Raw genomic sequence first — 14,828 nt, forward strand, 5'->3', positions numbered from 1 at the left:
AACAGTCTAAATGAGCTTTTGTTGTAGTGATTGTTGTTTTTGTTAGAGACAGTCATCTTAATAGTTGATTATACAGTGGTTTTCAGTTCAATATGGGATTATTGATCACAAAAGCATTAGGATTACATGTACGCTGGATTGCTGGGAGAGTTTTGATGGCTGAAATACACACGCCAATCACTCCTGCATGACAAGCTTTTGTTTGATTCAGATTTGTGTAAAATGGTAAATTATGGAAGCCACCTAAAAGGTAAATAGCTCTTCTTCGACTGGATTACTCTTTATTTATTTGTCCATTTTGTTTTATCCTGACTTAGAGATGTTATTCCCTGACATTGTCACTGATGGAGTTGTCTTTACATCCTGTCTGACTTGAATGGATATTATGATCTTGTTTTTTGGCACATATAATTTTATTTTCATTATAATGAAAGTTGTAGATGATTTAAGGATGAAATTGTGATTTTAAGTGATTTTCATTTGTTGGGATGGCTTGTGGTTAAGCAAAATATCTCCAGACACTTCAATGAAAAGATTTTGTAATGAAAAGAGTTTTCTTCCGACTGTAATGGAAAGTTGTAAGCTCTTGAGAATGTAATGGGGAGAGTTGTCCTTTCCTGTATATGTAAACCGGAGAGTTGTCTTCTCCTGATAATGTAATGAAGAGAGTTGTCTTCTCCTGATAATGTAATTTAGAGAGTTGTCTTCTCCTGATAATGTAATGAAGAGAGTTGTCTTCTCCTGATAATGTAATGAAGAGAGTTGTCTTCTCCTGATAATGTAATGAAGAGAGTTGTCTTTTCCTGATACTGTAATGAAGAGAATTGTCTTCTCCTGACAATTTAATGAAGGTACTTGTCTTTTCTTGATACTGTAATAAGGAGAGTTTTATTTTCCTGATAATGTAATGTGACGAGTTGTCTTCTCCTGATAATGTAATGAAGAGAGTTGTCTTTTCCTGATAATATAATCCAGAGAGTTGTCTTCTCCTGATAATGTAATGAAGAGAGTTATCTTCTCCTGATAATGTAATGAAGAGAGTTGTCTTTTCCTGATAATATAATCCAGAGAGTTGTCTTCTCCTGATAATGTAATGAAGAGAGTTGTCTTTTCTTGATAATGAAATCAGGAAAGTTGTCTTCTGATAATGTAATGAAGAGAGTTGTCTTTTCCTGATAATGTAATGAAGAGAGTTGTCTTTTTCTGATACTGTAATAAGGAGAGTTGTCTTTTTCTGATAGTGTAATGAAGAGAGTTGTCTTTTCCTGATTCAGTGACTAGGAAGAGTTGTCTTTTCCTAACTTTTCAATAAAAGTTTCCTTTCCCTGACATTGTGATGCCGGAGACAATTCTTTTTATTGAATGAAGTTTTCCTTACAGCTTCTAAGTCTGTGATGAGGAGAGTTGGTTTCTTTTCCTGACTGTTTGATGAAAATAGTATATTCTGCTTTCATTGTGTTTTAAGAGTCTGGTCCTGACATTCTGATAGAGAAAGTTGTGTGTAACTTGTTTTGTTATAGAGTTATCTCCCCTGGCTTTGAGACATGAGTTATATTTCCGTGGCACTGCCTGGATGTGCACAAACTGGAGAAAATGAACCATTGCATACAAAAGTACACTACATCTATAAAGATATGTGGGTGAAGCTTTTACAAGGCTGAAGACTGTAAAATACATCATCATTCTTCATACAGAACAAATTGTTTTAACAAGAAAAGTACTGAGTGATACGTGTCTATGGGGTTAATGGCGGGTACATACACGTCTGTTTCCGCCATAATCAGGTACAAGGTTTCAATGGCAGCATTTTACAGCTGACTGAAGAAATGTTTAGTTTCACTTAGGTTTAGTTTACATTGCTTTAAGGATAAACCTTACTGTGACAAATGTATCTCCTTTCATAAAGAGTTTCACAAAAATGTAATTTCGTAAAACATCATGATGGCATGGTAGTTCAGACTTGTATAGAACTTTTATGAGGTACTGAAGCCTTTATGAATCATAATTATGTTCATAAAGCTGTTGATTGATACAAGTTTTCCATTCAGAATTTACAGAATGCTGCTACTCATTTCTACATCAGGGTAGACTTTAGCAATCAAGTTAAAAGTAAAGTGTGCATTTAAGAAGACAATTAGAAAAGTGTAAAATCTTTTGAAATTGTGGGTTAGAAACAACACGCTTTATTGAATCTTCATCTGTTGTGTCTTCTCTGCATTTATACGCAAACATGAAAATACAGTGACCAGTAAGGACTAGTACCTGTAACCTCTGAACTCTGAACTCTTAACTTATTGAGTTGTCCAATCCAATTCACTCCATTCTTCCCACAGGGAGTCATTCAATCCCCAAGGGAAAACACTTTTTTACAACCCAGCCTAATTTTCGTAATCTTGTTTCGAAATATACATCGATATTGCTTGAAACAAAGGGGTTGATATACCTGCAGTTACCATTGTAACGAGAGCGGAAAGATCCAATATTGGACCGATCCTGGATTTCAGCATTCCTATGTTTGGCTCTGTTAAACAACAGGCCGGGTTACGCTCCTCTGTTCAGCTTCAGGTATACATAGAGAATACATGGTCAGTGTCTTAAAATATAAGCTGTATTTTGGCGAGGGTAAAGAAAGACAAAAGTGGCGAGCCTTGGCGAGCCACTTTTGTCTTTCTGTCCCGAGCCAAAAATACAGCTTATATTTTAAGACACTGACCATGTATTCTATTTATCCTGCAACAGACATAAAAATAATCATCAGAAATAATCATTTTGAAGTGAAACGGTGTCAAAAATGACAGAAATATGTTCGCCTTTTAAACGTTGTTTCACTTTGAAGTAGGTCAGTCGAATTGACGCACGTGCTAAGATTCCAAAATACAGCTGTTTTCCGTCACTGCCGTATACAGCAAAAATATATATGGTGGGTGTATTCCGACAATGCGGTGGCAGTTGCAGGACAAATATATATATATACCTGAATGAAAACGAATATAAATGGCAACTGTGTAAATAATCAACGTTGTCTTGTTATACCTTGCAATCCTCGATCGGAGACCTCATTTGTTCCAGTACTATACAGCTGTTTGATGAAGTTACGATGCTTTATTACCATATTCCAATGTATGATGCATGTACTTGCGTAAACAAGGGCATTCCCTATTGATGTCTATCACCGCATAATTTATGATTTATTCAAACTTCGTTACATTGTGTTAATTACCTACCTAATTAATCTGCATATCTCTGTAATTGTAACGAGGGTTTCAATACTCTTGTGTCGTTATTACCTAATCAGGCTGATGGTGTAAAATGTTCACCTGGGATCTCACAGATCTAGGATAGGAACTGTTCACCTGGGATCCCACAGATCTAAGATAGGAACTGTTTACCTGGGATCCCACAGATCTAGGATAGAAACTGTTTACCTGGGATCCCACAGATCTAGGATAGGAACTGTTTACCTGGGATCTCACAGATCTAGGATAGGAACTGTTCACCTGGGATCTCACAGATCTAGGATAGGAACTGTTTACCTGGGATCCCACAGATCTAGGATAGGAGCTGTTCACCTGGGATCTCACAGATCTAGGATAGGGACTGTTTACCTGGGATCTCACAGATCTAGGATAGGAACTGTTCACCTGGGATCTCACAGATCTAGGATAGGAACTGTTCACCTGGGATCCCACAGATCTAAGATAGGAACTGTTTACCTGGGATCCCACAGATCTAGGATAGGAACTGTTCACCTGGGATCCCACAGATCTAAGATAGGAACCGTTCACCTGGGATCCCAAAGATCTAAGATAGGAACTGTTTACCTGGGATCCCACAGATCTAGGATAGAAACTGTTTACCTGGGATCCCACAGATCTAGGATAGGAACTGTTCTCCTGGGATCCCACAGATCTAAGATAGGAACTGTTCACCTGGGATCCCACAGATCTAAGATAGGAACTTTTCACCTGGGATCCCACAGATCTAAGATAGGAACTTTTCACCTGGGATCCCACAGATCTAGGATAGGAACTGTTCACCTGGGATCCCACAGATCTAAGATAGGAACTGTTTACCTGGGATCCCACAGATGTTAGATAGGGACTGTTCACCTGGGATCTCACAGATGTTAGATAGGAACTGTTTACCTGGGATCCCACAGATCTAGGATAGGAACTGTTCACCTGGCCATGGGATCCCGCAGATCTAGGATAGGAACTGTTCACCTGGGATCCCACAGATCTAAGATAGGAACTGTTTACCTGGGATCCCACAGATCTAAGATAGGAACTGTTCACCTGGGATCCCACAGATCTAGGATAGGGACTGTTCACCTGGGATCCCACAGATCTAGGATAGGAACTGTTTACCTGGGATCCCACAGATCTAGGATAGGGACTGTTTACCTGGGATCCCACAGATGTTAGATAGGAGCTGTTCACCTGGGATCTCACAGATGTAGGATAGGAGCTGTTCATCTGCATGATTCAGCAGTTACAGGATATTCATTTTTACTTGGAAACCCACAGGTATTTTTGACTTCCAGTCATATATCAGAGTAATTAACGAGTTCGAATTAATTTGGTAGGTATTTCTCATTCTGTAAACTCCAAGTACCTGTGAAATGGTACATTTTTACGAAAAACAAAAATTTTGTCTACCGTTTATTGTCTAGATTTTGATGTTAAGAGTTTTAGGTGAGCTTGCATAGATTTGCATAGATGTCTCTCAGACATAATACTTGTTTCTCAACATGACATTAAACTTGTTAGACTTAAGGATGTACTTCAAACAGAATTTACCTCAATGACCCTGCTGGTATGTATAATTATACAAACTGAGGAACAGGGTATATGTTGGTAAGGTAAGTAATTAGAATTAAATTAGCTATTAACTGAAAGATGCATTAAAAGTTTGGTGTAATTTTTTTGTCAGAAAACATTATTTCTACTTTGCAAATGATGTAAAGGCTCTGTTCACAATTACCCTGTTCATAGAGACCACATTTACCCTGTTTGTAGAGGTCGCATATACCCTGTTTATAGAGGCCTAGGTCATTGTGTGCCCTGAACATTGAGATTACATTTACCTTATTCATTGAGGTCATTGTGTTCCATGTTCTTAGATGTCACATTTACCCTGGTGATAGAGGTGATTGTTTACCCTGGTGATAGAGGTGATTGTTTACCCTGGTGATAGAGGTGATTGTTTACCCTGGTGATAGAGGTCATTGTTTACCCTGGTGATAGAGGTCATTGTTTACCCTGGTGATAGAGGTGATTGTTTACCCTGGTGATAGAGGTGATTGTTTACCCTGGTGATAGAGGTGATTGTTTACCCTGGTGATAGAGGTGATTGTTTACCCTGGTGATAGAGGTGATTGTTTACCCTGGTGATAGAGGTGATTGTTTACCCTGGTGATAGAGGTGATTGTTTACCCTGGTGATAGAGGTGATTGTTTACCCTGGTGATAGAGGTGATTGTTTACCCTGGTGATAGAGGTCATTGTTTACCCTGGTGATAGAGGTCATTATTTACCCTGGTGATAGAGGTGATTGTTTACCCTGGTGATAGAGGTGATTGTTTACCCTGGTGATAGAGGTCATTAATTGCCCTGTTGATAGAGGTCATTATGTCACCTGTTCATAATTATATAGAGATAATTGTTTACCTTGTTCATAGAGGTCACCCCCCCCCCCCCCCCCCCCCCCCATTCTCAGAAGCCTATAGAAGCTACTTTACCCCACCCCGTGAGTAAGGCAGTGTGTGGGTTGTACATCAGCCATGTACATTGTCTCACAGACATGTCGAATAATTGATGGACCTCACCACCTGGAAAAGTCATTCAAATAATGTTAATAATTACCTGTGAAATTATTACATCCATTTAATGTCGCCAATATCACTTTCATGTTTTACCATGAATATTTCAGTGTATTACGGTTGAAGGAGTTTTTGCATTGCACAAATTAATCAATATAATGAGTAGGTAAACTCCCTTTCACTGTGTGTTGTAATGACAGTCATCATGGCTGGTGCGTCAGACAGAGGTAGGAGTACCCAAAGTCTGTCATCAAAATCCATCTTACACAGGTGTCAGCTAAATATAGTTTAATCAATAATTCAACAGTTGTAATATATACGTGCTGTTTTAGAAGTAGTGAGAAAAACAAAGTCATTAATTATTACAGAGGTTCTTATCAAACTGGAAGCAATTGACTAGATCATCATAACATTCTGATATGAAAAGTCAAGTTCCTCATGCATGCATAATTGATTACCCATCTAGAGTTCAGAGGTCGTTTCCAATATGGAGTTCAGAGGTGAGAGGTCATGCCCATAAAGTTTAGTTTGTTTTTGTTTAACGTCCTATTAACAGCCAGGGTCATTTAAGGACGTGCCAGGTTTTGGAGGTGGAGGAAAGCCAGAGTACCCTGAGAAAAACCACCGGCCTATGGTCAGCACCTAGCAACTGCCCCACGTAGGTTTCAAACTCGCAACCCAGAGGTGGAGGGCTAGTGATAAAGTGTCGGTACACCTTAACCACTCGGCCACCGCAGCCCCTATGCCCATAAAGAGGTCTGAAAAGGTCATGTACATGCTTTTATAGAGGTGAGAGGTCATGCCGATATAGAGGTCTGAAAAGGTCACATACATGTCTATCTAGAGGTAAGAGGTCATGCCCATATAGAGGTCTGAAAAGGTCACGTACATGTCTTTATAGAGGTGAGAGGTCATGCCCATATAGAGGTTTGAAAACTTCACATACATGTCTTTATAGAGGTGAGAGGTCATGCCCATATAGAGGTCTGAAAAGGTCACATACATGTCTTTATAGAGGTGAGAGGTTATGCCCATATAGAGGTCTGAAAAGGTCACATACATGTCTTTATAGAGGTGAGAGGTCATGCCCATATAGAGGTCTGAAAAGGTCATGTACATGCATATGTCGATCTAGAGGTGAGAGGTCATGATAGAGGTAAACTGGCATGTCTATCTAGATTGGAAAGGTCATGTCTAAGAGTTCAAAGGTCATTTCCATCAAAGTTCAAAGGTCAAAGGTTTTATTTCCTTGGTCTGCTATAGTTTATCTTTCTGTTTTGTTGTACTTAGTGCCAAAGATAAATAAAACAAAAAAACAAACCAAAATGATCCGTTTGTCTCTGGTTAATTGTGTTACAGACACGATTCTTTCAGACAATTAAGCTTGTACTGTTTTCGACACAAAGTGAATTAGATTAAATACAACTAGGGAGAAGTCTTAGATACTATTTTACTCCAGACAGACGACAATGTATCAACATAGCTGGTCTGTTCACCAGAGAATCAAGTCTGTCCAGATTAACTACAGGAGTATATGGCCGTCTTCACAAGACATTGTCCCTAAAGACAAGATACAGGCGAGTGTAGAGCGGGGAATATTGTGAAAATGTGTATACAGGCTTAGAACAATGAAGGGAAATCGCCATTGACGACAGCCATTATCAGCTGTTTTCTTTCCTTCCGATCACAGACCTGTTTCGGATATACTATGGGGCTCTTAACAACTGCCATCAACCTATTGAAGAGTTGTCTCCCTTCCCTTCCATTACTGGTAGTTTGCATTTTGTTTTTAGCTGTTGAATGCCTCCTTATTTTGTTGTCATTTAAATTCAATTTTTATTTGGTAATTCTTTTATATATTTTCAAGAAATATTCAAAAAAAATTTACTAATTCTTTTCGCAACCCAAGCTCAGCAGGTTCAACATTCAGACGGTTTATTTTTTCTTCAATGATGGTTCTTAAACAAAAATTTAGAAATATAAGCATAGAGTTTTAAAAAATAATGTGATAAAAAGATACCAGGTATGTTGATTTTTGTTTTCTATATAAGCTTTTGAGTCTCTCAGGGCTTATCAGTTTGAGATTTTTCAGCTTAATTAAAAATTTTGAAATTAGAATTTTTTTGAATTTATTAATGAATGGAAACAATTATCTTAAGGTATTCCTTTTGAAGTCATATACATGTAGATTGAATTGAGAAAAATATGCACACGGTGAAAAGATGGATAGTTAAGGAGATCATTTTGATCATGATCATGCGAATGTTTGAAAAACTGCCAACAGCAATTGTATGTTTGTATTCGTCGTTGAGGAGTGTATGCCGATGTGTATCTGCAGCATGTTTTATTTAGATGTTATTTAAGATAGGTATGTATGAAGAAATTGTGAATTGATCAGATTATCTTGGATGGAGAGGATCATTGACCTGTATAATTAGCCCTAGCTTGTTAAATACTTGTGCTGTTAAGTGCTCTGGAAGCACTGCGTCTGTATATTTAATGAAACATTAGATATTGTCTCTGCATTATCGCTGTTCCGATAATGGGACTTGGGTGATGAACGATTGGTATACGAAACCTCGTCAATTTCCCAGGTGGGTGATACAAGCCGGTTAATATTTTAGACTAGTAACATTTTTGATGATTAAACATTGTTTCAAAAGGATCATGAAATATACAACAGCCCATTCACAAGATTATTGAAATTTTCTCCCATCCGTTGTCAGTTTCGCTATCAGACATATATGTCTGTATCAGTGAAATTTGATCCCTAGCATTAGAGTGGGCATGTTGACTGAAAGTATGTGCATGCTTGAATCGGTAAAGTATATGGCAATTATGTTTATAAAACACAATTGGAAATAATTAGTGTATTTTCATGTTACTTTACTTGATACTGTCCATAAAATGTTTTTTTGTCAGATAAATTCATTTTATACAGTGAGGGAAAAAATTCAACCTCAATATCATGTTACAATGTTAGTATATGTTGGTATATAATGAAGACTGTTTTCCCACAACTTGGGTCAATATGACTATGGTTTTTAAAAAAAAAATTTTTGGGAGAATAATTACACTTTTCGCCCATTGGGGAAGAAAGTCTGCTTTCATTTGTACAAATAAAAAAAAAAAAAAAAAAAAAAAAAGGCTTCTCCCCCCCCCCCCCCCCCCCCAAAAAAAATAAAATAAATATGTATGGTATAGATATATATGTGACTGTGGGCTTAAAATCTGTATACCATCTAAGTTCTGACCTTTGTGAGTTCAATATAGATACAAACTTCATATTATCTATTTTCATTAGTTCTGATGGAGTAGAAAATTGCAATATTTCAAATTGTTCCTTGGACAGCTAACCTGTCATGTCTGAGAAATTTATGTTATATTTGGCACTCTGGATAAAGCCTCTCTTTGGATCTGGTCAGTGAGCGTTATTGTGTGAAGTCACTGATAACTGTTTTTAATCTTCAAATTCCTGTTTTTGAATAAAACTGCATAGACAACATTTGAAATCAACATGGAAAAAAAATCCAAGATAACTTTACCTTGAACAATTTAAGGAGAAAATAAATGGAACCACTTTATCATCTTCATGCAGTCTACAATACAGATGGGTTTTTCGCTCAAGCTTGAATGTTTTGTACAAGTCAATTTCGTACTCAAATTTTCTGATGCAAGAAAAATATTTCATTTTCGGTTTCGTAGATATTTGTTTACAAAGTTGAAAACAAATAAAAATGTAAATTTGAATTGTAATTTATTTTGAGTCGCATTATCGAATTCCCTAATGAAACACAAATGTTGATCCATGCCAAAATTTTTCCTATAACAGCGAAAGGTTTTTCGGGCATAAAGAAACTCATTTGTACAGGAAGTGTTCTGTACGTCAATATTTTGTACATAGACATAGCTTTTAGCCAGACGAGGATTGAAGCCTCATTGGAAGTTTGTCTCCGACTCCGGCGTTTATTGTGCGGTAAATAATGTGGGCTGTGATGGCGTTGGTGACGAGACAACTCCCCTGTCACAGAACACACATATATATTCCATGTAGATAGATTTAACTGTCTAAGTCCAAACAAGTCACGGCTGATGGTGTTGGCGGTGAATTATTTTTGCTTTGATTTTATGGACTGTTGTCGGCACATTAGTTAAATAGTTGCTGTATAGAGATATGTAACATCATTAAATGTAGATCTATTATAGATAATTTCATGTTATTAACCAAAATATACGCGATCTGATAGACTTACATAAATTGTAGCTAAATATGTACATGTACACCCATGCTTTAGTTTATAGTGTGTATTTAAAAAGCATTTTAGGAATACAGGATGTTGAGAGGAATGTTTGTTTATGAGGGTTTTATGAGAGGGTAAGGGAGTGGTGTGTGAGGGAGAGTGAGAGAGTGATGTGTGAGGGAGAGTGAGAGAGTGGTGTGTGAGGGAGAGTGAGAGAGTGGTGTGTGAGGGAGAGTGAGAGAGTCGTGTGTGGGGGAGAGTGAGAGAGTGGTGTGTGAGGGAGAGTGAGAGAGTGGTGTGTGAGGGGAGAGTGAGAGAGTGGTGTGTGGGGGAGAGTGAGAGAGTCGTGTGTGAGGGAGAGTGAGAGAGTCGTGTGTGAGGGGAGAGTGAGAGAGTCGTGTGTGAGGGAGAGTGAGAGAGTGGTGTGTGAGGGAGAGTGAGAGAGTGGTGTGTGAGGGAGAGTGAGAGAGTGGTGTGTGAGGGAGAGAGAGAGTGGTGTGTGGGGGAGAGTGAGAGTGATGTGTGAGGGAGAGTGAGAGAGTGGTGTGTGAGGGAGAGTGAGAGTGATGTGTGAGGGAGAGTGAGAGAGTGATGTGTGAGGGAGAGTGAGAGTGATGTGTGAGGGAGAGTGAGAGAGGTGTGTGAGGGAGAGTGAGAGTGATGTGTGAGGGAGAGTGAGAGAGGTGTGTGAGGGAGAGTGAGAGAGGGATGTGTGAGGGAGAGTGAGAGAGTCGTGTGTGAGGGAGATTGAGAGAGTCGTGTGTGAGGGAGAGTGAGAGAGTGATGTGTGAGGGAGAGTGAGAGAGTCATGTGTGAGGGGAGAGTGAGAGAGTCGTGTGTGAGGGAGAGTGAGAGGGTGGTGTGTGAGGGAGAGTGAGAGAGTGGTGTGTGAGGGAGAGTGAGAGAGTCATGTGTGAGGGAGAGTGAGAGAGTCGTGTGTGAGGGAGAGTGAGAGTCATGTGTGAGAGAGAGTGAGAGTCGTGTGTGGGGGAGATTGAGAGAGTGATGTGTGAGGGAGAGTGAGAGAGTCGTGTGTGAGGGAGAGTGAGAGAGTCGTGTGTGAGAGAGCGTGAGAGAGTCATGTGTGAGGAGAGTGAGAGAGTCATGTGTGAGGAGAGTGAGAGAGTCGTGTGTGAGGAGAGTGAGAGAGTCATGTGTGGGGGAGAGTGAGAGAGTCGTGTGTGAGGGAGAGTGAGAGAGTCGTGTGTGAGGGAGAGTGAGAGAGTCGTGTGTGAGGGAGAGTGAGAGAGTCGTGTGTGAGGGAGAGTGAGAGAGTCGTGTGTGAGGGAGAGTGAGAGTCATGTGTGAAAGAGAGTGAGAGTCGTGTGTGGGGGAGATTGAGAGAGTGATGTGTGAGGGAGAAGGTGAGAGAGTGGTGTGTGAGGGAGAAGGTGAGAGTCGTGTGTGAGAGAGAGTGAGAGAGTCGTGTGTGAGGGAGAGAGAGAGAGTCGTGTGTGAGGGAGAGTGAGAGAGTCATGTGTGAAGGAGAGTGAGAGAGTCGTGTGTGAGGGAGAGAGAGTCGTGTGTGAGGGAGAGTGAGAGTCGTGTGTGAGGGAGCGTGAGAGAGTCGTGTGTGAGGGAGCGTGAGAGAGTCGTGTGTGAGGGAGCGTGAGAGAGTGGTGTGTGAGGGAGCGTGAGAGAGTCGTGTGTGTGGGAGATTGAGAGAGTCGTGTGTGAGGGAGAGTGAGAGAGTCGTGTGTGAGGGAGAGTGAGAGAGTCATGTGTGAGGGAGAGTGAGAGAGTCATGTGTGGGGGAGAGTGAGAGAGTGGTGTGTAAGGGAGAGTGAGAGAGTGGTGTGTGAGGGAGAGTGAGAGAGTCATGTGTGAGGGAGAGTGAGAGAGTCATGTGTGAGGGAGAGTGAGAGAGTCGTTTGTGAGGAGAGTGAGAGAGTCGTGTGTGAGGGAGAGAGAGAGTCATGTGTGGGGGAGATTGAGAGAGTCGTGTGTGAGATTGAGAGAGTCGTGTGTGAGGAGAGTGAGAGAGTCGTGTGTGTGAGGGAGAGTGAGAGAGTGGTGTGTGAGGGAGAGTGAGAGAGTGGTGTGTGAGGGAGAGTGAGAGTCGTGTGTGTGGGAGAGAGTGGTGTGTGAGGGAGAGAGTCGTGTGTGAGTGAGAGAGAGAGAGTGGTGTGTGGGGGAGAGTGAGAGAGTCATGTGTGAGGGAGAGTGAGAGAGTGGTGTGTGGGGGAGAGTGAGATAGTGATGTGTGAGGGAGAGTGAGAGAGTCATGTGTGAGGGAGAGTGAGAGTGATGTGTGGGGGAGAGTGAGAGAGATGTGTGGGGGAGAGTGAGATAGTGATGTGTTAGGGAGAGTGAGAGTGAGTTATGTGTGGGAGTTATGTGTGAGTTATGTGTGGGAGTGTGTGGGAGGTATGTGTGGGAGGTTGTGTGAGAGTTGTGTGGGAGGGATGGTTGAGTTATGTCACAGTGGGAGGGTGTGTGGGAGTTATGTGTGGGAGGGTGTGTGGGAGTTATGTATGTGGAGGGATGGGTGAGTTATGAGTGTAAGGCGTGGGATCCCTCCTTGAGCTCTCTCCTGGAGGAGGCTGTGGAGATGACTAAATCTGCGATGTGAGTGATTTTAGACTCCACCCCCTTCATCTCTTTCCTCGAGTCTGTGAGACAAAACACACATATATATTCCATGTAGATAGATTTAACTGTCTAAGTCCAAACAAGTCACGGCTGATGGTGTTGGCGGTGAATTATTTTTGCTTTGATTTTATGGACTGTTGTCGGCACATGAGTTAAATAGTTGCTGTATAGAGATATGTAACATCATTAAATGTAGATCTATTATAGATAATTTCATGTTATGTACCAAAATATACGCGATCTGATAGACTTGCATAAATTGTAGCTAAATATGTACATGTACACCCATGCTTTAGTTTATAGTGTGTATTCAAAAAGCATTTTAGGAATACAGAATGTTGAGAGGAACGTTTGTTTATGAGGGTTTTATGAGAGGGTAAGGGAGTGGTGTGTGAGGGAGAGTGAGAGAGTGATGTGTGAGGGAGAGTGAGAGAGTCAAGTGTGAGGGAGAGTGAGAGTCGTGTGTGAGGGAGAGTGAGAGAGTCGTGTGTGTGGGAGTGTGAGAGAGTGGTGTGTGAGGGAGAGTGAGAGAGTGGTGTGTGAGGGGAGAGTGAGAGAGTGGTGTGTGAGGGAGATTGAGAGAGTCGTGTGTGTGGAAGAGTGAGAGAGTCGTGTGTGTGGGAGAGTGAGAGAGTGGTGTATGAGGGAGAGTGAGAGAGTGGTGTGTGAGGGAGAGTGAGAGAGTGGTGTGTGAGGGAGAGAGAGAGTGGTGTGTGGGGGAGAGTGAGAGTGATGTGTGAGGGAGAGTGAGAGAGTGGTGTGTGAGGGAGAGTGAGAGTGATGTGTGAGGGAGAGTGAGAGAGTGGTGTGTGAGGGAGAGAGAGAGTGGTGTGTGGGGGAGAGTGAGAGTGATGTGTGAGGGAGAGTGAGAGCGGTGGTGTGTGAGGGCGCGTGCGCTGATGTGTGCGGGCGCGTGAGCGAGATGTGTGCGGGCGAGTGAGAGTGATGTGTGAGGAGCGTGAGAGGGTGTGTGCGGGCGCGTGAGCGTGATGGTGTGCGGGCCGTGCTGACGAGGTGTGTGAGGGAGGCTTGCGCGAGGATGTGTGAGGGAGAGTGAGAGAGTCGTGTGTGAGGGAGATTGAGAGAGTCGTGTGTGAGGGAGAGTGAGAGAGTGATGTGTGAGGGAGAGTGAGAGAGTCATGTGTGAGGGGAGAGTGAGAGAGTCGTGTGTGAGGGAGAGTGAGAGGGTGGTGTGTGAGGGAGAGTGAGAGAGTGGTGTGTGAGGGAGAGTGAGAGAGTCATGTGTGAGGGAGAGTGAGAGGCATGTGTGAGAGAGAGTGAGAGTCGTGTGTGGGGGAGATTGAGAGAGTGATGTGTGAGGGAGAGTGAGAGAGTCGTTGTGTGAGGGAGAGTGAGAGAGTCGTGTGGAGACGAGCGTGAGAGAGTCATGTGTGAGGAGAGTGAGAGAGTCATGTGTGAGGAGAGTGAGAGAGTCGTGTGTGAGGAGAGTGAGAGAGTCATGTGTGGGGGAGAGTGAGAGAGTCGTGTGTGAGGGAGAGTGAGAGAGTCGTGTGTGAGGGAGAGTGAGAGAGTCGTGTGTGAGGGAGAGTGAGAGAGTCGTGTGTGAGGGAGAGTGAGAGTCATGTGTGAAAGAGAGTGAGAGTCGTGTGTGGGGGAGATTGAGAGAGTGATGTGTGAGGGAGAAGGTGAGAGAGTGGTGTGTGAGGGAGAAGGTGAGAGTCGTGTGTGAGAGAGAGTGAGAGAGTCGTGTGTGAGGGAGAGAGAGAGTCGTGTGTGAGGGAGAGTGAGAGAGTCATGTGTGAAGGAGAGTGAGAGAGTCGTGTGTGAGGGAGAGAGAGTCGTGTGTGAGGGAGAGTGAGAGTCGTGTGTGAGGGAGCGTGAGAGAGTCGTGTGTGAGGGAGCGTGAGAGAGTCGTGTGTGAGGGAGCGTGAGAGAGTGGTGTGTGAGGGAGCGTGAGAGAGTCGTGTGTGTGGGAGATTGAGAGAGTCGTGTGTGAGGGAGAGTGAGAGAGTCGTGTGTGAGGGAGAGTGAGAGAGTCATGTGTGAGGGAGAGTGAGAGAGTCATGTGTGGGGGAAAGTGAGAGAGTGGTGTGTAAGGGAGAGTGAGAGAGTGGTGTGTGAGGGAGAGTGAGAGAGTCATGTGTGAGGGAGAGTGAGAGAGTCATGTGTGAGGGAGAGTGAGAGAGTCGTTTGTGAGGAGAGTGAGAGAGTCGT

General features: G+C 42.3%; 1 protein-coding gene across 1 annotated transcript; it reads right to left on the reverse strand.

Annotated features, from left to right (window-relative positions):
* Nucleotides 1-3,287: 3,287 nt before the first annotated feature.
* LOC117340746 (uncharacterized threonine-rich GPI-anchored glycoprotein PJ4664.02-like) lies at nt 3,288-4,481 on the reverse strand. The gene has a single exon (XM_033902508.1). The coding sequence runs from the start codon at nt 4,479-4,481 to the stop codon at nt 3,288-3,290; it is 1,194 nt and encodes a 397-aa protein (XP_033758399.1).
* Between the last annotated feature and the right edge of the window lie 10,347 nt (nt 4,482-14,828).

This window comes from Pecten maximus, chromosome 13 (genome assembly GCF_902652985.1).
Source record: "Pecten maximus chromosome 13, xPecMax1.1, whole genome shotgun sequence".
In the NCBI taxonomy this organism is placed as follows: Eukaryota; Metazoa; Mollusca; class Bivalvia; order Pectinida; family Pectinidae; genus Pecten; species Pecten maximus.